Genomic DNA, 24,986 nt, shown 5'->3' with positions numbered 1-24,986 from the left:
ATTAAAACATAGAAATTCACAAATGATGGAAATTTTTAAGGCTGAATAAAAATTCATTGTATATTCTGTTGACCCATCAACACTGTGTCATGGATCTACTCATACACTCTTTTTTTCAATAATAAATATTGTGAATGTACAATCACTGATAAGGAGGAACTGTGGCTTATAGAATAGAGAGTTGGTGCCACTAAACCCCAAATTGTTCAAGGGTCAACTGCATCTGCTCTATTTTCTTGATCTGTTTATTCATTCATTGAGGGACAGTCAGGTTGTTTCCATTCAAAATATGGAAGAGGCTTTTGAGCAATGCTGCCATGAACGTGGAAGTACAGATAGCTCTTTGAAATTAATGATTTCTTTATATATATATATATATATTTGGATATATACCCAGAAATGAGATTGCTGGGCCATATGCTGATTCTGCTTTTAATTTCTTGAGGAACCTCTGTTCTGTTTTACATAGGGGTTGTTTGAGTTTACATTCCAAACAACGATGTACAAGGGTTTCCTTTTTTCCATATCCTTCCCACATTTATTACACCTTGTCTTATTGCTAATGGATACCCTAACAGTGATGAGGTGAAAATCTCATAATGGTTTGGATTTGCATTTTTTCTGATAACTAGTGAGGACCTTTTCATGTACCTTTTAGCCAATTACATCTCATTGGAAAAATATCTATTCAGATCCTTTCCCAACTTTTTAATTGTTTTCTTTTTTCCTCTCTATGGATTTATATGAATTCCTCTTATATTTTGGATATAACCTCTTACCAGACATTTAATTTGGAAATATTTTCATTCTGGAGGTTGCCTTTTCATTTTGTTGATAATTTTCTTTGCTGAGTAGATTTTTAGTTTCATGTAATCACACTTGTTTATTTTTACTTTTGCTATCTTTGTTTTTCGTGTCAAATCCAAAAAAATCATTGCCAAGACCAATGTCATAGAGCATACACCCCTTTGTTTACTTCTAGGAGTTTTATGGTTCTAGATCTTGCATGACTTCTTGCATAACTATAGTAATACTGCATGCATGCTCGGTTGTGTCCAACTTTTTGCAACCCCATGGATTTCTTCAGTCAAGAATACTGGCGTGTGTTGCCATTTCCTACTCTAGGGGATCTTCCTGACCCAGGGTTCGAACCCATATCTCCTGCATTGACAGATGGATTCTTTACCACTCCCTGCCACCTAGAAAGCATTCTATAGAGTACAATATCAAAACCAGGATATTGAATCAGTACAATCCACAGTTGTATTCAGATTTCACCAGCATTTTTTTTTCCTGTTTTTTGTTTGTTTCTTCTTTGGATTTTTGGCCATAACAGATGGCATATGGGTTGTTATCCCCAACCGGGAGTCAAACCTGTGCTCCCTGTATTGGGAGCTCAGAGCCTTAATCACTGTACCACCAGGAAATTCCCTCACCAGTTGTATTCTTAACCATTTGTATCTATATGTCTATATGTGTGTTTTATCACATATGTACATTCATATAACTACCATCACAAGACGCAGAACTGTTCTGTCACAGGTTGTCCTAGGAGAGCTATTTTTAAATCACCCTTTCAAGACCTTCATAACCCCAGCTTTCTATGCAGTCTCCTATTAAGTAGATTCATCCATCTCCTTAGGTGGGCTTTGAGCTTTTTCACTTCCTATGCACTTAGCAGAAAATCACTGTAGGATTCAGCAGAAATCCTAAGAGGAAAAGCTGACTTTGGCAGGTGCTCATTTTTTACTGTTCCTGTTCTCACATTTTTTGTGATGACTTTGCACCTTCTATTCTCTGGCCAGCCCTGAAATGTATTTTAAAAGATGCTTTAAATTGTCTTCAAGCATTTTAGTTATTTCACTCAAAAGATTCACTCAGATTTTCTAATATGCCATATTTTGGATACAGGTAACCATGGAAATATTAAAGAGCATCTATCTTTATAGTTTTCATTAATAGTTCTTTCATAATTAGAAAAGTTGACTTTGTTCTCTCCTGGTGCCTGTGCATCTGTGATTATCTGGTGGTCAGTTCAAACTACCGCACAATTGCACTCATCTCACATGTTAGTAAAGTAATGCTCAAAATTCTCCAAGGCAGACTTCAGCAATTCGAGAACCGTGAACTCCCTGATGTTCAAGCTGGTTTTAGAAAAGGCAGAGAAACCAGAGATCAAATTGCCAACATCCGCTGGATCATGGAAAAAGCAAGAGAGTTCCAGAAAAACATCTATTTCTGCCTTCTTGACTATGCCAAAGCCTTTGACTGTGTGGATCACAATAAACTGTGGAAAATTCTTCAAGAGATGGGAATACCAGACCACCTAACCTGCCTCTTGAGAAACCTATATGCAGGTCAGGAAGCAGCAGTTAGAACTGGACATGGAACAACAGACTGGTTCCAAATAGGAAAAGGAGTACGTCAAGGCTGTATATATATTGTCACCCAGCTTATTTAACTTCTGTGCAGAGTACATCATGAGAAACGCTGGACTGGAAGAAACACAAGCTGGAATCATGATTGCCGGGAGAAATATCAATAACCTCAGATATGCAGATGACACCACCCTAATGGCAGAAAATGAAGAGGAACTAAAAAGCCTCTTGATGAAAGTGAAGGTGGAGAGTGAGAAAGTTGGATTAAAGCTCAACATTCAGAAAACGAAGATCATGGCATCCAGTCCCATCACTTTATGGGAAGTAGATGGGGAAACAGTGGAAACAGTGTCAGACTTTATGTTTTGGGGCTCCCAAATCACTGCAGATGGTGACTGCAGCCATGAAATTAAAAGATGCTTACTCCTTGGAAGAAAAGTTATGACCAACCTAGATAACATATTCAAAAGCAGAGACATTACTTTGCCAACTAAGGTCCATCTAGTCAAGGCTGTGGTTTTTCCTGTGGTCATGTATGGAGGTGAGAGTTGGACTGTGAAGAAAGCTGAGGACTGAAGAATTGATGTTTTTGAACTGTGGTGTTGGAGAAGACTGTTGAGAGTCCCTTGGACTGCAAGGAGATCCAACCAGTCCTTTCTGAAGGAGATCAGCCCTGGGATTTCTTTGGAAGGAATGATGCTAAAGCTGAAACTCCAGTACTTTGGCCACCTCATGCGAAGAGTTAACTCATTGGAAAAGACTCTGATGCTGAGAGGGATTGGGGGCAGGAGGAGAAGGGGAGGACAGAGGATGAGATGGCTGGATGGCATCACTGACTCGATGGACGTGAGTCTGAGTGAACTCCAGGAGTTGGTGATGGACAGGGAGGCCTGGCATTTAGTGATTCATGGGGTTGCAAAGAGTCGGACACGACTGAGCAACTGAACTGTACTGAGGTATATTTTTCATTCAGAACCATATAAAATAATGTACTCCAGGAATGGTCATTAAATTTATAATTGACCTCTTTATGAATGATTTGGGCTTGCCTGGTGGCTCAGATGGTGAAGAATCCGCCTGCAATGCAGGAGACCCTGGTTCAAAGCCGCTGTTGGGAAGATCCCCTGGAGAAGGGATAGACTACCCACTCCAGTATTCATGGGCTTCCCTGGTGGCTCAGACAGTAAAGAATCTGCCTGGAATGCAGGAGACCTGGGTTCAATCCCTGGGTTGGGAAGATCCCCCAGAGGAGCGCATGGTAACCCATTCCAGTATTCTTGCCTAGAGAATCCCCAGCCGAGTGACTAAGCACATGAATGGTTTAATTTTAAGTCATGCATTTTATTTATTTCTATAGTAGTTTTAACATTGATGTAATTAAAACAGAGAAGGTAAATAATTTCTCCAAGCTCAGGATCATTGAAAAATTTGAGACCAGAGTTCATATGAGTCATTTGCTTATCCTATTTTCTACAACTCACATTTAAGTGGTTTTGCAGTTAACTTTTAAGTTAGATTTATATACCCAGATATTGTACATTTCTCTGAAATTTCAAATCAGGTTAAAATGACATATATTTTAATTTTAAAGGAGAACAAAAAGAGAAAAATGTAAAATCTCAAATCCTGATTCTTAAAATTTTGAAATTGGCATGTTAAAAGTATTAAGCTATTGTTCAATATATAGTCCATTTTTGTGTTGAGAAGAAGAACCTGTGGAAAGTCATGCTTTCCACAGATAGATGATAAGAAAATAGCTTGATTTAAGGTCAAGGCTAAATATGGGACATTTTAAGCATAGGTGAAAACTTTAATGAAATTCAGTGTTTTTCTGATTTTTATCTCATGATTTTGCAGTTTCTCCATGTGCCAAGAGAAATAGAAAGGCTGATGTTAATGCTGGGCTAGGTTGCTTTGGTTATCTTTTAATATAGCACTAATTATATTTCCAAGCATACCTTTTCTTTCTAAAAAGGGATTCTTAAAAGTATTTTGATTTTCTTTAAAAGTAGGCTTAGGAAATTTATTGTAAAATGTAGAAAGTATGGGGTCTTCCCTGATGGCTCAGTGGTAAAGAATCTGCCTGCTAATGCAGGAGACATGAGTTTGATCCCTGGGTCTGAAAGATCCCCTGGAAAAGGAAATGGCAACCCATTCCAGTATCCTTGCCTAGAAAATTCCATGGACAGAGGAGCCTGGCGGGCTACAGTCTGTGGGGTCAGAAAAGAGTCGGACATGACTGAGCAACTAGGCAACAACAGAAAGCACTGGCTAGTTTGAGTAAATGTAATTTTTATGTGGGAATAATAATCTAGGGAAATAAGCTAGGCTGCTGCTGCTGCTAAGTCACTTCAGTCGTGTCTGACTCTGTGTGACCCCGTAGACGGCAGCACACCAGGCTTCCTCGTCCCTGGGATTCTCCAGGCAAGAACACTGGAGTAGTAAGCTAGGCTGCTGCTGCTGCTGCTAAGTTGCTTCAGTTGTGTCCGACTCTGTGTGAACCCAGAGATGGCAGCCTACCAGGCTCTTCTGTCCCTGGGATTCTCCAGGCAAGAATACTGGAGTGGTAAGCTAGGCTACCAAGATGCCAAAGACATTTGCTCTATGTCAGAGTCTGTGTGGCCGTACTGCAGAAGTTTACTGTGTAAAGACTGGGTGTTCTTGTTGCTGTAGACATATACTGTTTCCAGTTGAGACTTGCAAAGATTTGTTTCAGTTCGAATCAGTGACTTGAAACAACATTTACTAATCAGTTGATGGAGATGTAGATTCTAACTTCAAGAAATTTAAGCTATTTTGAGAAAGACTGACAGGTGATTGTGATGTTCTTGTACTTCTAAGTTTAGAAAGACCCTAAGAGCACAGATTTAGGGAAAAGGGAATTTGAAGAAAGGGTGGTCAAGAAAGGCTTCTTAGAAAGTGAAGTTTGAGGGACTAACTTGGTGGTCCCGTGGTTAAGAATCCACCTGCCACTGCAAGGGACACGAGTTCGATCTTGGTCCAAGAAGGTCCCACATGCTGTGGGGCAACTAAGCCCATGAGCCACAGCTACCTAAGCCCATGTGCTCTAGAGCCCTTGCTCTGCAACAGAAGCCACACAATGATTGAGAAGCACATGTACCACAACTAAGGAGATGCCTCAGTTGCTGCCAGCGTGCAGCAACAAAGACCCCAAAATAGAGAAATACAATTTTTAAAATAGTGAAGTTTGAGATGGGTCTTTAGAATTAATAGAATTACACCAGTATTCAAATGAAGGAACATTCTGCCAAAATAGGGGGACTCAAAAGGTTACTCCCCCCACAACCTGCACCTGCATTCACTCTCTTTTTCTTTACCTTCATTAAGGCAAAATGAAAATGTTCATGACCCATTTTATGGGTTCATGTAATACTTTAGGCTGCCTTTCTTTGCGTGCTCTTTCCTAGACAGAACTTTTCTAAGTTAGAAAAAAGATGAAAATTAGATTCAACACTCACCTTAGGATAATACTGAGACTCCATCCATCTGTGTTTCTCTGCCTCACATTATGACTTCTTGACCAACGCCTGTTTCTTTCCTGTTTCCTTATTGTAACACCGTGTTATATTAATATTTCCCTACCTGAGCTATCTGGTCGTTCATTTGCAGTTCTCTCCCTCCTCTTCTCTTGATTTGAATTCATTAGTCTCAGCCGTCACGTTGTCTGGCCTGATGCATGCCATCTCCATTCCTATGTATCTGGGGACACCTGCCATCTAGGGTCTCAGTAGTCCTCCACCTTCCATCAGTATTTGACCAACTTCTGGACATGGTCTGACCCTCACTGTTTACTTAGCCAAGACATAGTCTTGATCATATTCATACTGTCTTTAATTTTCACACTAAGATTCAAGTGATTTCTTCCCTCTCCCTCCACTAATTTGTTTCATTAGTGTTCAATTGGTATAACTAATTGTATTTTTTCTTATCTCTACAGTTGTGTCTATATTTGTAACAACTGTTTTTACCCTCTATGTAATTTCAATTATTTATTGATTGAAACTTTCTTGGAGGGAAAATGTTACTTTCCTTTTGGTTACTCATTTTAAAGAATTTATGAACCAACATAACCAAAAAATTCCCAACTCTTACAAACTTAAACTTATCTGGCTTGCAATTCCCAAACCCTATTCTTCTTATCCTGTCACAGTGCCTTACTGTTTCATTCTAAAACCTTCATGAAAAATTTGACCATTTACTTTCTCTAATCTAGCTTTAAGCTGCTGATAATTTTATTCATTTGCTTAGCCTTGGGTCCAATAAGATGAAAGTTCCAACTCTATATCAGCCAGTAATCCTTACTGTGTTTCTACATCAGTAAACAATGAAGTTTTGTCAATAATTTAGTCTATGTGGTAGTGGGTTATATAAAGGACTAAAGGCAAAGGGTAGGGGAATTAAGTAAATTCACAAAGCTTCAACACTTTTCCTAACAAGACATCAAAGTGCTGAGGAAAAAAAGTAGATGTTTAACATTGGAAAGAAGACAAGGTTTTGAAGCAAAACTTGGATTTAACTTGGAGTTTTGGCCACATACTAACTCAGTTAACTTTGGCTAAGTCTTTCAACAACTCTGTATTATTTTCTCTTTAGTGAAAAAGGAGGTATTACAACCTCACGACAGCTCAAGGATTTAAATCATATATGTAAAAGTATTTATTTAGAAAAATAACAGTGCTGAGAATAACATAAGAATTTATTATAAAGTAGATACACTAAGTACTAACTTTTTGATACATTTTGAAATCATTAGTATGTGGTAAGTTTATAATACCTGCTTCATAGATTTCATTAACTTAGTAATCCAACGTGGGGAAAAATGGTAATAGCAAGATGTTAGTGAGCAAAAGAAGCATAGAATACTTATTTTATCTGATTACTTTTCTTCACTGCCTTTACAGAAGAGCCTTGAATTTAGGAATTCTTCGAGACCCTGGGTCAGAGATTGAAGACCGACAATACCAAATAGATCTGCAGTCGATCAATATTGGTACTGCTCAGTGGGATCAACTGAAACCAGAAAAGGAAAATGGCACAGGAGGGGTGCTAACAGAGACTGAAAGAAATTCTCAGAATCCAGCCCTTGAGTGGAATATGGCCAGCAGGTAGGAAATGCTTGAGAAACTTTTTCCACATTCTAATATTTCATTGCCAGAAGAACAGTTAATGCGCTTTTTAGCATGCCAAACCTAAGTGTTTCGGTATTGTTTCTGCATTTCATAAAATATATTTTGTAACTGTAGCTGATGCTGTTGCTTGGACTCCTGTGAGTTCTACCGCTATTACACTGCAATTATTACAAATTTATGGTCAATGTCAGAATTTTTTTTAAGCTTGTTATTTGATGAAAAATTCCACTTCAGGCTAAGGATTCATTCACATTTCCCTTAAAATCCGTTATATCCCAAATCAAAAAAATATTAACTCTTTCCTTATCAGATTCTTGTGCTTATTGGCTTTGTAGATCTTCTGTAAAAAAATGTTTATTCAAGTCTTTTGCCCATTTTTAAATTGAGAGGTCCTTTTGTTGATGATTTGTAGTTCTTTTTTTATTTAATTTTTTGAATTTAAAAAATTTTTATTTAAGTATAATTGAATCACAGTTGTGTTAATTTCTGGTGTACAACAGAGTGATTCAATTACATGTGTACATACATATTCTTTTTCATATTCTTTTCCATTAGGATTTATTGCAAGATAGTGAGTTTAGTTCTCTGTGCTATGCAGTAGAACCTTGTTTGTTTTAAATGTAGTAGCTTGTATCTGCTAATCCTACTTTATCCTTCCCCTTCCCCATTTCCCCTTTGGTAACTGTAAGTTTGTTTTCTATGTTTGTGAGTCGATTTCTGTTTAGTAAATAAGTTAATTTGTACATATTTTTAGATTCCACATGTAAGTGATATCATATGGTATTTGTCTTAGTCCAGGTTACCTCACTTAGTATGGCAGTCTCTAGGTCCATCCATGTTGCTGCAAATGGCATGATTTCATTCTTTTTAATGGCTGGGTGATTTTCCATTGTATCTATGTACCTCATCTTCTTTATCCATTGATCTGGTCGATGGATATTTAGGTTGGTTCATAATTGCATTGTAACTAGTGCTGCTGTGAACATGGAGGGGTGGGTGCATGTGTCTTTCTGAATTAGTTTTGTCCAGATATAAGCCTAGGAGTGGGATTGCTGAATCATATGGCAACTGTTAGTTTTTTAAGGAACCTCCATACTGTTTTACATAGTGGCTGCACCAGTTTACATTCCCACCAACTATATAGCAAGGTTCCCTTTTCTCAACACCTACTTCAGCATTTTTGAGGGCAGAGGAGAGGTGCCAGTTATTTTATTCTTTTCATATAGAACAAACTTACAAGAATTTACACAATTTAGAAATAGATTCCAATTGAACCATTACTCCTAGTACACATATAACTAATAAGACAACTGATCAATTTCACTTTTCTTTTGAAAGTCATAATCACAGAACATGGCAATAATTTGTAAGTCTTAAAGTCTTGTGAGGGGCTTTGTTCAAATCATACTTTCAAGTATAGATTTATCTATTAGCAATAGATGTAAACTTTCATACAAGTTTTCCTGTGACACAAGAAAATAAAAAGATTGTTGTGAAAAGTCTCAAGATTTTATCAAATCAGATTCTCTGTACTAAATTTAGGATGCAAAACGTCATTTCTCCTAAACAGATGTGGGAAAAAAGAAATATATTCTTTACTCTTTTTTGTATAGACTTTTTAATGATTGCCATTGTGACAGGTATGAGGTGATACCTCATTATAGTTTTGATTTGCAATTCTCTAATAGTTAGCAGCGTTGAGCCTCTTTTCATGTGCCTGTTGTTCATCTGTATGTCTTATTTGGAGAAATGTCTATTTAGGTTTTCTGCCCAGTATTTGATTAGGTTGTTTGTTCTGTTAATTTGTTGTATGAGCTGTTTTTGTTATTTTTTAAATTAAGCCCTTGGTTACATCATTTGTAAATATTTTCTCCTGGTCTTTAGGTTGTCTTTTCGTTTTGTTCATGCTTTCCTTTACTTTCATTGAGTCCTTTATTTTTGCCTTTATTTCTATTGCTGTGGGAGATTGACCTAAGAAAATATTGAAACATTAGTACAAACTGTGTCAGATAATGTTTTTCCTGTGTTTGCTTCTAGGCATTCTTTTGTGTCATGTTTTATATTTAAGTCTCTAAGCCATTTTGAATTTATTTTTGTGTAGGGTGTGAGGGGGTATTCTACTCATTGACTTACATGCGTCTGTCCAACTTTTACAACACCCCTTGCTAAAGAGACTTTCTTTTCTCCTTTGTGTATTCTTGCCTCCTTTGTCAAAGATTAATTGGCCGTAGATGTGTGGGTTTATTTCTGTGCTTTCTATTCTGTTCTGCTGATCCATATATCTGGTTTTAGTGCCAGTGCCACACTGTTTTGATTACTGTAGCTTTGTAGTATTGTCTGAAGTTTGGGAGGGTTATGCCTCTGTTGTTTTCTTTTCCCTCAATATTGGTTTAACAGTGCTGGGACTTAGCGTATATAAATCTTTCACCTCCTTGGTGAGGTTTATTTCTAAGTTTTTTAATGCAGTCTTAAAAGAGATTGTTTTCTGCTTTCCCTCTCTGATATATCATTGTTAGCATTCAGAAATGCATCCAATTTCTTTATGTTATTTTGTGTATTTCTATGTTGCTGAATTTATCAGCGCTGTTTTTGTGTAGTTTTTACAGTTTTCTCTATAGTATTATGTCGTCTGTATATAATGACAGTTTTACCTCTTCCCTTCCAATTTGGCTAACTTTTATTTATTTTTCTTCCCTGATTGCTGTGGCTAGGACTTCCAATACTGTGTTAAATACAAGGGGTAGCAGTGGGCATCCTTCTCTTGTTCCAGATTTTACTGGGAAGATTTTCAGCTTTTCACCATTGAGCATTATGTTGTTTTAACCCTGTTACGTGGGTTTGTCACAAACAGCTTTTATTATGTTGAAATTTGTTCCCTCTGTACCCACTTTGGTGAGCATTTTTATCATGAGTGGGTGTTGAATTTTGTCAAATACTGATCCTGGATGTATTAAGATGATCATGTGGTTTTCTTCTTTTCTTTATTTGCTTGTATTGATTGACTTACATGTGATGAACTATCCTTGTGACCTTGGGATGAATCCAGCCTAATCATGGTGTAGGATCTTTTTTATATGTTGTCGCATTCAGTTTGCTAGTGATTTATTGAGAATTTTTGTATCTATTTTCATCAAAAATATTTCCTTGTAATTTTCTTTTTTGGTACTCTCTTTTTCTGGATTTGATATCAGGGTGATGTTGGCTTGATAGAATGACTTTAGAAGTGTTTCTTCCTCTTTAGTCTTTTGGAAAAATTTGAGGATTGGCTTAAGTTGTTCTTTGTATGTTTGGTAGAATTTCTCAGTGAAAACATCTAGTCCTGGACTTGCATTTGCAAGGATGTTTTTTATTAGTAGTATTATTACAGATTCTATTTCACTTCTATTGATCAGTCTGTTCCAATTATCTATTTCTTATGTGATTGAGGTTTGGTGGGCTGTATGTATCTACAAACCTGTCCCATTTCTCCTAGGTTGTCCAACTTACTCTTGTAATTGTTCACAGTATGCTCTTTAGGCTTTTTGTATTTCTGTGGTATAGGTTATTATCTCTCCTCTTTCATTTCTTATTTTGTTTATTTGGGTCTTCTCTTCTTGATGAGTCTGGCCAGGGCTCTGTTAATTTGTTTATGCTTTCAAAGAACCAGCTTTTGGTTTCATTCATAATTTTTTTCCTGTTTTTTAAAATCTCCATTATATTTATTTCCTCCCTGATATTTATTATTTCCTCCCTTTTGCTGACTTTAGGGTTTTTTTGCCCTTTTTTAAACTGTTTTAGGTGATAGATTGGGTTATTTATTTGAGATATTCTTGTTTTTGAAGAAGGCACATATGAGCTTTCCTTTTAGAACTGGTTTTCTACATCCTGTAGATTTTGACGGGCTTCCCAGGTGGCATTAGTGGTAAAGAACCTGCCTGCCAGTGCAGGAGACATAAGAAACGTGGGTTTGATCCTTGGGCTAGGAAGATCCCTTGTAGGAGGGCATGGCAACCCACTCCAGTATTCTTGCCTGGAGAATCCCATGGACAGAGGAGCCTGGCTTGCTATGGTTCATAGGGTTGCACAGAGTTGGACACAACTGAAGCAACTTAGCAAGCAAGCATAGATTTTGAATGGTTGTGTTTTCATTGTCATTTGTCTCAAGGTATTTTTAAAAATTTCCTTTTCTTTTCATCATTGACCATTAGTTTTTTAGTGGTGTGTTGTTTAGTCTCCTTATAGTCATTTCCTTCTTGTTTCTCTTTGCCTGGTTGATTTCTAGTTTCACACCCGTGAGGAGAGAAAAAGTACTTGAAATAGTTTTCTGTTCCCTATGATTTGTGTCCTACTGTGTGGTCCATCCTACAGAATGTTTCATGTGCACTTGAAAATCATGTATATTCTGAGGTTTTGGGGATATAATTTCCTGAAAATATCAATTAAGTCTGTCTGTACTGTTGTGTCATTTGTAACCTCTGTTGCCTTATTGATTCTTGTGTCTGGAAGATCTGTCCATTAATGTCAGTGGGATGTTAAATTCTCCTGTTACTGTATTCTTATTAATTTCTTTTTTATGTCTATTAATACTTGTTTTATGTATCTAGGTGCTCCTTTATTGGGTGTGTGTATGTTACAAGTATGTATCCACTACTTGTATTGATTCTTTTATCATTGTGCGCTGTCCTATTTTATCTTTCTCTATGGCCTTTGTTTTAAAGTCTGTTTGGTCTGATATGAGTATAGCTACCCTTGCTTTCCTGTGATTTCCACTTTTGTGAAACTTCTTTTTTTATTCCATCACTTTCACTCTGTGTGTGTCCTTCACCTTAAATTGGGTCTCTTTTAGGTGGCATGTTGTAGGTTCTTGTTTCATTATCCAGTCTAGCACTCTGTGTCTTTGATTGAAGGATTTAGTCCATTGACATCTGAGGTAATTATTGATAGATATATATTTGTGGCATGTTTAACCTTGTTTTCTAGCTGATTTTATATTTATTCTTTGTTCCTTTCTTTTTGTTTTTCCTATTGCAGTTTGATGATTTTCTTTTGAACTATGCTTATATTCTCTTCCTTTTGGTTTTTGTGAATCAATTGTATGTTTTTGATTTGTGATTTCCCAGTTTTTCAGGTATGTTAAAGTATTACTATAATTTTATAGTATATAGTTTGCTTTAGACTGATATTCATAGACTCAAACACATTCTGAAAAAAAAATCTACATTTTCCTACTCTATTCTCCCACATTTTATGATTTTAGTATCGTCTTTTACATCTTCATGTTTATCCTTTTGCTGTTCATTGTAGTTGTCACTTGCTCAAGTTTGTTTTGTTTTGTTTTTCAAATCTGTATATTGGCTTATTTAGGCGATTTACTTTCCAATTGTGATTTTCTCTGTCCTATAGATTATTCTTTATTTTGTATTTAGAGAAAACTTTTCAATATTTCTTCTAGGATAGGTTTAATATTGCTCTATTCTTTTCGCTTTTGCTTGTCTGAGAAATTCTTTCTCTCTCCTTCTATTCTAAATGATAATTTTGCTGGATGAAGTATTCTTGGTTGTAAGTTTCTTCCTTTCAGAAGTTTGCATACATCTTATGACTCCCTCCTGGCCTGCAGCATTTCTGTAGGAAATTAGCTAATAGTCTTATGGAGGTTCCCTTCGAACTAACTCTTCTTTTTTTCTCTTGTTGCATTTAGAATTCTCTGTATAACTTTTGCCATTTTAATTATGATATGTCTTGGTGTGGATCTGTTCAGGTTCCCTTATTTGGGACCTGAATATCTGTTTACTTCCCCAGGTTTGGGAATTTTTCACCCATAATTTTTTCAAATACATGCTTGATTCCCTTCTCTCTCCCTTTTCTTTTTGGAACCCCTATTATGCATGAATTGGCACGCTTTATATTACCTCATAGATTTCATATGTTGCTTTCATTTTTTCTTGCCTTGTCTTTCTATCTGCAGTTCTGATTGAGTGATTTGTATTATTCTGTCTCTTTCAGATAACTTAATCATTTTTCTGTATCATTTAGTTCACTATTCATTGCTCGTAGATTGGGTTTTATCTGCAGCCACTAGAGTGCTATTAATCCCCTTGGGTATAGTGCAGGCATTGCACTCTCAAAGCCACCAGTGGAGTAAATCCCCTGAAATAATGCAACCCCTGGGAATCAGCTCAGATTTAAGCCCTGCCTCCATGTGTGGGCCACCCCTGGCACTTGCCTGCTCCCAGGGCTTACAGAGGCATAGCTATGCCTGCTGTGAGCATTCCAAGAATGAGGATGCTATGATGGAGCCCTGCCCTCTCTTTGGAGAGTACTTTAGCAATGACAGACCTAGGATGTTGCACCTTCAACCACACTCCAGCCCCTCAGGCTGTCTCTGTCCAGCCAACTCCAATCTTTTCTCCAGTCTGTCTTCTGAAGCTAGAGTTTCAGCTCCCTAGTCCACACACACACACCAGCAGGCACACGTCTGAGGCTTAGGAGTGGATCAAGGTAGCCACGACCATCTGTGCTGGTCTCTTTCTCTTGTACCTGTGCCATTCTGGCTGCTACACTCTCTCTTCTGAGCCTTTTAGGCTGCTTTTCTGTCCTAGCTGATTTCTAGGTAATGCAGGAGGTTCCCATGGTGATGAGAAATTTTCTCTTTCACAGCTCCCTTCCAGGAGTGCAGATCCTGTCCTGATTCTTTTATTTTTCCTTTGTGCTTTCTGGTTACATAGTGATCTTTCCTGCAGCTTTGCTTTTATGAGATCTTTGGCCAGCATTCAGTAGGTATTCTGTGAGAGTTGTTTCACATGTAGAAGTATTGTTGATGTATTTGTGAGAAGAGGTGAGCTCTACATCCTTCTATTCTGCCATCTTGATTTGGGCCAGGTCATGAAGATTTATGCCTATATTATACTACGAGTTTTATGGGTTTAATGCTTATAATTGGGTTATTGAGTTATTTTAATGTTGTTGTTTTTTATAGAGTATGTGATAGAGTATAAAGTTATTCATTTGCATGTTGGCTCTCCAGTTGTTCCAGCACCATTTGTTGAAGAGATTGTTCTTTCCCCATGAATGGTCTTTGCACCTTTGTCAGAAATTAAAGACTGTTTTAATATCAAGTATACACCATGGAATATCTTTTAAACTAAAGATACAAAGTAGAATAACTTATGATATGGGCCCATCCCTTACAGAGCTGATCTCCCAGTCAAAAAGACAGACTGGTTAATTAAATATTCAAGTACAGTGTGGAAACCATTCTGATAGACATAAATAAAAGATACTTAGGATTAAAATAAGGCACATAAAAATTGAGATAAACACATTTCATGTACATAAGACATCTTCAGTTCAGTTCAGTCGCTCATTCGTGTCCGACTCTTTCCAACCCCATGAATCACAGCACGCCAGGCCTCCCTGTCCATCACCAACTCCCGGAGTTCACTCAAACTCATGTCCCCATCGAGTCGGTGATGCCATCCAGCCATCTCATCCTCTGTCATCCCCTTCTCCTCCTGTCCCCAATTCCTCCCAGCATCAGAGTCTTTTCCAATGAGTCAACTCTTCGCATGAGGTGGCCAAAGTACTGGAGTTTCAGCTTTAGCATCATTCCTTCCAAAGAAATCCCAGGGCTGATCTCCTTCAGAATAAGACATCTTAGGCAGATAGATGTGACATAACACATAAATAGAATGATAAATGTCTCTAAAATTGATGTAAGTACAAACAGAAAATTAAAGAAAGAAACTCTATGTGTGGGTTTTCAGGGAACGTTTCACAATGTGTATGACTTCAGTTTTTTTCCACAAAGTAGGAATGGCAGGAGAGGGAAGGGAGCAGTTTGAACTAAGAAAGATACTCCAGTTTAAAAACCTGCCCTGTTTTTTCCACTTCTAAATACCAATCACAGAGTATCATGCTTGGCACATAATATGAAGTTAGTGAAGATTTGATTGAACTGAGAAATTGAATGACAAGATGATTAAGTAGAGCTAGCAAATCAAGTGACTGAATGTGAGTGTTTCTGAGAGACACTCATTCAAATAAAGACAAGAAATGTTATATTTGATGTTGTTTAGTTGTGCTGATTAATCTTCACAGAAATATAATACAGAGCTTTAATATCATTACATTTTTTGTTTTTCAATAAGTATTACCAGTAGAATTCAAAAGATACACAGTGAAGAATAATTTACTCCCCCCACCCATTATTAAATGACAGTCTTTATAATGATTTATTTTTCCTGACTCGGGATTCCTCCTGACATGTTGCTCACATTTTGTCTTTAATCATAATGTGTTTCTATGTGTATGATGGGGAGAAAGAAACAGGGTAGTTAAGCATAAAGACTCATCAGATTTTAAAATTTGTTGATATTTTGTTCTTAAAACCTTAAATTTTTAGCTGACAGAATATATCAGGGTTCAGTCAGGTCAGAACAACAACTGTAAGTGTTGTAACAGAGGGGATTTATTTTAGGAATAAGAACTTATCCATTTGTAGAATAAGCTGGGTAACCTGGATAAAAAATCTGTTGCACTCTAGGAAACCTGGGAAGCCAGCTTTGTCTAGTGGCTAGAGGGACCACCGAAGGCCGCTAGACAGGTCTGTGGGAGGCTGTTACTCGTGCTTCTGGAGTTCAGCCTGCAGTTGCTATTGTCATGAAGGTGGAAAGAGTGAGGAGTGGCTGGAATCTGTTGGCACTTCTGCATCATGTTTTCTCTACTGTTTAAAACAGTGCAACTTTCAGAGAATATTGTCCATTATCTATTTCTCTTCTACATTCCAACTCTCATGTAGACTTCTTTCTAAACTCTGAACTATTCTTAGCACATTATAGAACAAAAGCACTACAGAAAACTAAGTTTGAGGAAATTCTTCACTTGTCCAATGTCACTTAAAATACAGCTAAGTGTGGAACCCTGGTTTGCTTCCTCTTAGCCAGCTACTTTTCTTGTACTCAATTCTCTGACCCCTTACACTTATGCTAAAGTTCATTGTTAGTAAATTGCTTTTTTTCTTTTTCTTTTAGCAGTGATTTTTACTACATCTGGGCTAATTTTATAATCTGAGAAAATGAAGTGCTGAGAACTAAAATAGCCCATACTGATGCATGCCATGTGCAGGTTACACAGTAAAATCACTGATGCTGTTGTTCATGATGATTAGAACTTTGAGGGTATCTGGAGTCGGGGTGGAGTGAGGGTAGGGGGATGGCATAGAAAGTTTATCTTGTAATTTCCTGAAAATGTCAGTAAGCCTAAATCCTCCAAGTGAGTCTGATTTTCTTGTTTATAGTACTTAAAGATATAATTTGAACAGACTTGAAAGCTGCAATTAAAAAAAAATAAATCATTTATACCAAATACTTTTATTTGGCCCTCTCACTGTCTGTATTTTATTTCCTTGAGTAATTTATCTTTCTGACTTTATTGTGAGGAAATAGAACATATTTATTTGTTTGAGTATTTTTATAAACATGTATCAAATTACATGTATTGCCCTTTGGACTATTTCCCCCACACATTGGATTAAAAAATTTTTTTTTGTTTTAATTCTTAGCAGGCTGAATTTGAATTTGACACATTCTTAAACTCAGTTCTGTGATTCACAAGATTAGTAACACTGACTGTGTGGAAGTATAGCTTTGTGTTGATGTTAAACTACCTGAAGCATAAATAATTGGCCTTAATTCTGAGAGATCATGACTGTTCTGTCTGTATTTTGATCTCTTAAGTTTTTATTTTTTTAAGTGATTACCCACATGTTCATAGGAGCCTTTGCGTATTTTGATTTATGATTGATCAAACAGATTTTTCCCAAAATTGTTCCTGTGAAATTATAAACAGGAATGTGGAAAGAAAGCATTTTCTTTGATTTTGCTCTTCACCTTGAAAACCATCACTTGTGTCTTTATTTGTGAGGATATCAAGCTAATGCCTAAGCAAATTTATAGGCTAGAAGTTAGTCTGATTCCCATAGTTTATAGGCTAATGCCTGGGATCACCTAAACCTTCTTGAATTGTGTGATTTTATAATAATCCTGTTAAACTTTTTCATGACTTTATGTGAGAGGATGTTTCCTCCTGCTGCTTAAAGTACCCGGGAACTGAGTGTGAAGGGAAAAGGGATCCTGGTGCAGCAGGAAGAAGCAGCCGGTTTATACTTCCCAGCAGCCAGCAAATATTTCCTACCTGAAGATATCCTTGGCAACTTAAAAAGGTGGCACAGAGATTAAAGGACGTAGATCTGTCTTGTTCAGCCTGACTCTTCTGTAGTTACTGGTATCAACTTGCACTGCAGGTCCAGTTGTGGAACCTTTGTTCCAACTGAGTGGCCTTAGCCCAGTCCCTGAAACTCATCTCCTCATAGGTGATTTGGGGCTAATAATGGAGAAGGCGATGGCACCCCACTCCAGTACTCTTGCCTGGAAAATCCCATGGATGGCGGAGCCTGGTAGGCTGCAGTCCATGGGGTCGCTAAGGGTCGGACACAACTGAGCAACTTTACTTTTAAGCATTGGAGAAGGAAATGGCAACCCACTCCAGTGTTCTTGCCTGGAGAATCCCAGGGACTGGGGGAGCCTGGTGGGCTTCCGACTATGGGGTCGCATAGTGTCGGACATAAGTGAAGCAACTTAGCAGCAGCAGCAGCAGCATGGTCCTTACTTCACATACAGGGTTGCTGTGAAGAATTCAGTATCTAAGTCACAAAAGGCATTTCACAAACTAAAGGCTGTCATAGGGTTTCCCATGTGGCACAGTGGTAAAGAATCCATCTGCCAGTACAGGAGATGGAAGAGACGTGGGTTTGATTCCTGGGTCAGGAAGATCCCCTAGAGTAGGAAATGGAAACCCACTCCAGTATTTTTCCATGGACAGAGGAGCCTAGCAGGTTGCAGTCCATGGGGTCGCAAAGAGTTGGACACAACTGAGCAAGTGAGCATAGACACAAGCATAGTTACTAACAGGCAGTAGATACTCAAAAAAGTCAGAAAATATTTAAGTTGAATATAATCATCATAGTAATATACCATCTAATTTTATCTTAATTGCATTAGAAATGCAACAGAAAATGTTACTCTTGGAAGGAAAAAAAAACACCACATGCACTAAAATGGACTTCAACTCTTAACTAGTATTTATCAAATGACTTATCCTTGTGACTCTCTAAAAATGAGAGGAATCTGTATAAATAGGTACAGTTAATCAAATTATAATGAATAATTTCTCCAAAAGTATGTTATATATATTTATTGTTTATAATAAATGTGTGCAAATATTACTATTTTTCATATTCAGGAATATCTACTGAAATGGATTATCTCTGTTGATTGCCATAAGTCTTAAGTATTTTCTGGTCTATCTTTCTCTGTCGTATTTCTAGTTTACTAATTTGTAAATTTATATCTAAAATTCTATTTACCATCTATCATATATTTAATTTTAGTAACTATATTTTTATTTCTGAATGTTCTATTTGATTGTTTTTCAAATCTGCTTTGCCTTCTTTTATGGTATTAATACTTTGGGTTTTTTCCTCATGTAGTTCATTCCATCCTATATGTCTTTAATGATTTTAAAGAAATTTATTATATTGTCGACATGTGGAAATTCCATTATCAGAAGTTCTTGATCATGAGTTTGGTAATGGGGTGAATTCTGTTCTTTCTAATAGAAAAATGATTTTGGAGTATATATGAAATCTGTATTTAGGAGTTTATCTTCAGTGGTCTTTTTTCCTTAGAATCCTTTTTGTCAGTTTGAAAGCATGTTTTCCAAAGAGACTTGTATCTATTTCTGACTGATGCCCTGGGGTTATCAAAGGTCTGATGCCACTTTATATAAATAACTTAATATTGGTATTCCTGGACCAACACACATAATATAAATTACAGCTTCCAAACACACATGGGATATTTCCCATTTTTTTTTTCATTTTCTAATTATTTTTATTTTTAAGTCGAAAAAAGAGAAAGATCTCTGTTTTTTCGATTAACTCTCTTGCCAAAACAGGCAGACTTCCTTGTTCTTTTCTGTTTCTAATTGGAAGTTATTTTTCTGGCCTTTTAAGGGCCCCAGATCTAAGTTGATCTCTCATCTCAAAATCTTTGCCTGTCAGGGATGTAAGGATTAGCCTGTTGTCTCCATATGGCCATTAAAAATCTATTTCTGAGGTGGGAGTTGGGGGCGAGGGGGAATCTATTCCCTTGGCTTACTGAGAGTAGCTAAGACCCTAAAGTCATTAACGATGTCAGTTAATACTTTGAGTTTTACTTCTCTCTTGTTATTTTAAACCCTAGACTATTGTCTAGTAAAGTATTGACAGAATATAATTCTTGTTGCACTTATTTCTGCAGTGTTTATTTTTTCCTTCTTTTGAATTCATCCTTGAAAATAATTGAATCTATAAAAAAAGTTTTATGATTTAAAAAATATGTATCCTTAAATATTTACCAGAGATAATACAAAAGAAAAGTTAGCATTCTATATACCAGTAAAGTTCTGGTTTTATGACCATTGACTTATTAAACCTTTTTTAAAATTTCTAACGTCATAGGTCTTTCATATGTTGTGTTCCTGATTTAATTCACACAATGGGAAATGATTAGAATATGAAGAAGTACTTTTTTCTCCCCCCATCAGTGCTTCAATTAAAGTTTGCCCTCATTTCATTCCCTGCCGCCTTTTCCATTTTCAGGTGTTTTTAATATATCCCATATTTTAGCATTCCCCTATGAGAGCACAGCAGATGTTACATGTGTCTCACATTGGACATTTTATGGAATTTGAGCTATTAAGCTATAATTGTGGTGTCTCTCAGGATCTCAACTCTTCCTCTTTGTTCAGATTTTAATACTTCTTCCTGCTACCTTCTATTCACCAGATCTCTTAATTCTTTAAAATTGACTTTCTTGAAATTCAGTACTTACGTGTCACAGAACCAGATGATCTGATTGTTTTTTTGGCAAAGAGCATATAAAGCTCTGCCCGTTGCCCAGTTCAATAAAAGATGCAAGTACTCTCTAGACTACTCTGGTAGAAAAAGATGTAACAGACTTGAGTTTTATCTGTGCTTTTTCATGAGATAACTTATGCCAATTCTCTGATCTCACCTTGATTATTTTATAATAATAGAGACTAATAGCAGAGAAGGCAGTGGCACCCCACTCCAATACTCTTGCCTGGAAAATCCCATGGACGGAGGAGCCTGGTAGGCTGCAGTCCATGGGGTCGCTCACTAGAAGTCGGACACAAATGAGCAACTTCACTTTCACTTTTCACTTTCATGCATTGGAGAAGGAAATGGCAACCCACTCCAGTGTTCTTGCCTGGAGAATCCCAGGGACGGCGGAGTCCGGTGGGCTGCCGTCTATGGGCTCGCACAGAGTCAGACGTGACTGAAGCACCTTAGTGGCAGCAGCAGCAGCAGAGACTAATAGGGACATATTTATAAGGAATATAACATTAATGGTTCCAGTAACTTTTGAGGTATGACTTGCTAGTAAAACATGGAACTGTGTTATCTCATAAAATGATAACTAAGAATATGAATAAATAACTTGAAAAACTTCAATAAACTTGAAAATCTGTACTAGCACAAGTTTTGATTTCATAATAATATTTAAAATTACTCGCAATTAGCAATTTTGAGTGTAGTATAGAAATAGTGTGCTAGATAACTGTTCAAAAGATAAGAATGTGTAAAGAAAAATTAAGATAGAGGTCAAATGCTGCTCTGGTATCAACTTGCCCTGCAGCCCTATAATTGTGGAACCTTTGTTCCAATAGGTGATGTGGAGCTAATAGTGGTCCTTACTTCACATACAGGATTGCTGTGAGGAAGAATTCAGTATCAAAGTCCCAAAAGACATTTCACAAACTGTAAAGGCATTCATAGGGCTTCCCAGGTGGTGCAATGAGAAAGAATCTGCCTGCCAGTGCAGGACACACAGAAGATGTGTTCGATCCCTGAGTCAGGAAGATCCTCTAGAGTAGGAAATGGCACCCGACTCCAGTGTTCTTGCCTGGAAAATTCCATGGACAGAGTAGCCTGGTGAGCTGCAGTCTATAGGGTTGAAAAGAGTTGGACACATCTGAGCGCGCACACACACACACACACACACACACACACACACACACATGCACACACACAGAAAGTTATAATCTATGAACTCAGATGGTTCTTAGAGTTTAAAAAAGAAAAGAGAAGTCAGAGATTAAATGAACATGCTTGTGAAACTAAAGAAATTGAAAAGGAGGCAGCTGTCAAATAGAATGTCAGAAATATTAAAACTAGGAAATTAAAAATGATCACAAAAGAGTAAGATTTTTTTTTAACAAAAGAGTGCTAAACTTTTTGTAGAAACCAAAGGAATTAAAAATAGAAGAAGCAATTTATTGAAAGGTCCTAGACTACTACTAGCTTTCCTGACTGCCAATGCAGGAGACATAAGAGACACAGGTGCTGTCCCTATGTCGGGAAGATCTCCTGGAGGAGGGCATGGCAGCCCACTCCAGTATTCTTGCTTGTATAATCCCATGGACAGAGAGCCTGGCAGGCTGCAGTCCACAGGGTTGCAAAGAGCTGGACACACCTGAAGCGACTTAGCATGCACATGCACAGGAGAGTACTAATGTGAAATTAATTAATTACATCTGAATTTTTTGATTAGGTTTTTTTCCTTTTATGACTCTGAAGTTAGAAATTGACTTTACAAAACTAAGACTATAAAACACACAAATAGACACACTCAAAATAATGAAATTTTGTCATACATGTTTGTAGTACAGAGACTTGTACACATTTAATGAAAATTATCGTTAAAAATGGCTAATTATTTTTTACTTTATCTTTTAGCATACGGCGGCATCAAGAAAGAAGAGCAATTTTGACTCCCATTTTAACAGATTTTTCTGTTCGAGTAACTGGAGCACCTGCCATCATTTTCACCAAAATAATTTCTCCAGAAAATATGCACACTGAGGTTAGAACTTAATTTAGGTTTTATTTTAGTCTGAATAATGGAGCAGCTTTTCTTTTTGTGTTTGGAGTTTTCATAATTTCCGTGCACAGTATATCAAATTAGCTTATTATTAATGTTATTATTGTGTCTAATAATTATTGAGCACATTTTGTACTGTTTAGGGCTTCCCTGATAACTCAGTTGGTAAAAAAATCCATCTGCAATGCAGGAGACCCCAGTTAGATTCCTGGATCAGGAAGATTCCCTGGAGAAGGGATAGGCTACCCATGCCAGTATTCTTGGACTTCTCTTATGGCTCAGCTGGTAAAGAATTCGCCTGCAATGCAGGAATGGGTTCATTCCCTGGGTTGGGAAGATCCTCTGGAGATGGGAAAGGCTACCCACTCCAGTATCCTGGCCTAGAGAATTCCATGGACCATATAGTCCATGGGATCAAAAAGAGTCAGACACGACTGAACGACTTTCATTTTATAGTACTGTTTATGTATTGCTTTCATGTAATATCTGGGCTTCCCTGTTGGCTCAGACGGTAAAGAGTCTGCCCACAATGCAGGAGACCAGAGTCCTATCCCTGAGTCAGGAAGATCCCCTGGAGGAGGAAGTGGCTACCCACTCCAGGATTCCTGCCTGGAGAATTCCATGGATAGAGGAGCCTGGAGGCCTACAGTCCAAGTGTCGCAAGAGTCTGGACATGACTGAGCAGCTTTAACTTTTATTTTCTTTTTTCATGTAATAACTCATTGAGCTGTCATAGTAATCCTATTAGCATCTCTTACTGTCGTCATTTTGTAGATGAGGAAACTAAAGCATGGAGAGTTAACCTGTCTAAATTTTCACAAGTAGTTAGAAGCAGAACATGGTATGCACCCAACTGGTCTGGTTCCTGGCCATATACTCTTGATCTGCACAACCTCTTTCTAATAAAAGTAGCAATAATACTGACAGATTACTTAGCATTCTCACATGGATTACCTTACAAGGAGAGCTCTACACAAATTACCAGATTTAGTCCTCTCAGCATCCATTAGTTAGATATTATGAGTATACATATTTTATAGATGAGGAAACTGAGATCAAAAGAAATTAAGTAATTTGACCAACATTACTAACCAGTTACTAATGGATCCAGGTTTGAAGTCTAATCACTATGCTATATTTTGCCTCTATGCCTAAAATAGAAATATAATAATAATGGGATTCTTTATGTTTAATGTTATGTTTTTATGTTATGTTAATTTATAACATAATTTATGTTATGCTGAAAACTTTATAAATTTTTGATCGTTCATAGTTATAAGCAGTTGTTATGAAAACTTTGGAAATATTATGTACAAATTAAATGTATTATTATTTTAAGGTGACAAAAGTTTACATCCTTCTCTGAGTTTTTAAAGAACGGTATTTTGTGTTATCTTATTTGATCTTTGTAATAACCCTGATAAGGGAAGCCAGTGGCTCAGAGTTAGAGAATCCTCCTGCAATGCAGGAGACACAAGAGATGCTGGTTCGATCCCTGGGTCTGGAAGATCTCCTGGAGAAGGGAATATAACCCACTCCAGTATTCTTGATGGAAAAATCCCATGGAGTAGGAGTCTAGCAGGCACCAAAGTCCATAGGGTCGCAAAGAGTCGGACATGACTGAGCCTGCTAGGGCAAGTTAGGTTAGACAGGATATCTTTATATCCACAAAAATTGTATAAAAATTAAGTAAGTCTACTAATATCTTTCAGTTACTTAGTAACACAATTTGTTTAAAATACACAAGTGTATTGCTTTCATCATTACTTAAGGAATAAAATAAGAATTCTAACTATAATGAATAAAATCTGGAAACTTTTGGAGAGAAAGTTTATTTAACTAAAAAAAAGGGGGGGATCATTTCCGGCATGCTGTTCTTTATGGCTTTATTAAAAGCTGCTCTAAGCTGTGTAGTTTGTATTTGGACCCATCATAAGTCTCCTTAAATCCATTCTCTTGGATGACACTAATAAAGAGAAGGTTTGTTGGACATTTCCAAGCATTTGAACATTGTCCACATGCACTTCATGACAAGAGGCAGGGCTTCTGCTTATTAAGTGAAACTTCTGAATTGTTTTTCATTTTGGTTTTCTTTTGCTGAATGGTTTTCCAACAGTGGATGTTCAAGTGACTCTGTTACGCAGAACAGCATCAATTAAGTAGTAGACATCTACCTAATACTGCCAAGATTTTAGCAGTTTAAAGAAGTGAAATTAATTAGTCTAGCTGTCTTTGGCTTCAGCACTCCATTTTGTTATGAATCATTTGGAATGGATCCTTTGGAGAATACTCAGACCATACCACCTGTGACTGTAATTGGTGCCTATAATTGCCTGTCTGCCCACCTAGATTGTAATCTTCTCAAAGGCAGATTGCCCTTCAAGACTAATCTCACCCTCTCTGATGTTCCTAGCACTCTTAATATGCTGCATGGTTCTTATGAAATGCTAAATATCTGTCTGTTTGAGAGGATGAAC

The 24,986-nt window shown here is 37.1% G+C and overlaps 1 protein-coding gene across 1 annotated transcript in view; it reads left to right on the top strand.

Moving 5' to 3' along the window:
• The window catches only part of VPS13B (vacuolar protein sorting 13 homolog B), a 775,227-nt gene that overhangs the window by 469,238 nt on the left and 281,003 nt on the right, over window positions 1–24,986 (top strand). Inside the window, exons 30-31 of the mRNA XM_052651420.1 lie at window positions 7,301–7,504; window positions 22,365–22,491. Coding sequence (XP_052507380.1) covers window positions 7,301–7,504; window positions 22,365–22,491 — 331 coding nt within the window. The remainder of the gene's footprint in view (window positions 1–7,300; window positions 7,505–22,364; window positions 22,492–24,986) is intronic.

This window comes from Budorcas taxicolor, chromosome 14, assembly GCF_023091745.1.
Source record: "Budorcas taxicolor isolate Tak-1 chromosome 14, Takin1.1, whole genome shotgun sequence".
NCBI lineage: Eukaryota > Metazoa > Chordata > Mammalia > Artiodactyla > Bovidae > Budorcas > Budorcas taxicolor.
The sequence above is the reverse complement of the archived record's forward strand: the minus strand, read 5'-3'. Positions and strand labels throughout refer to the sequence as shown.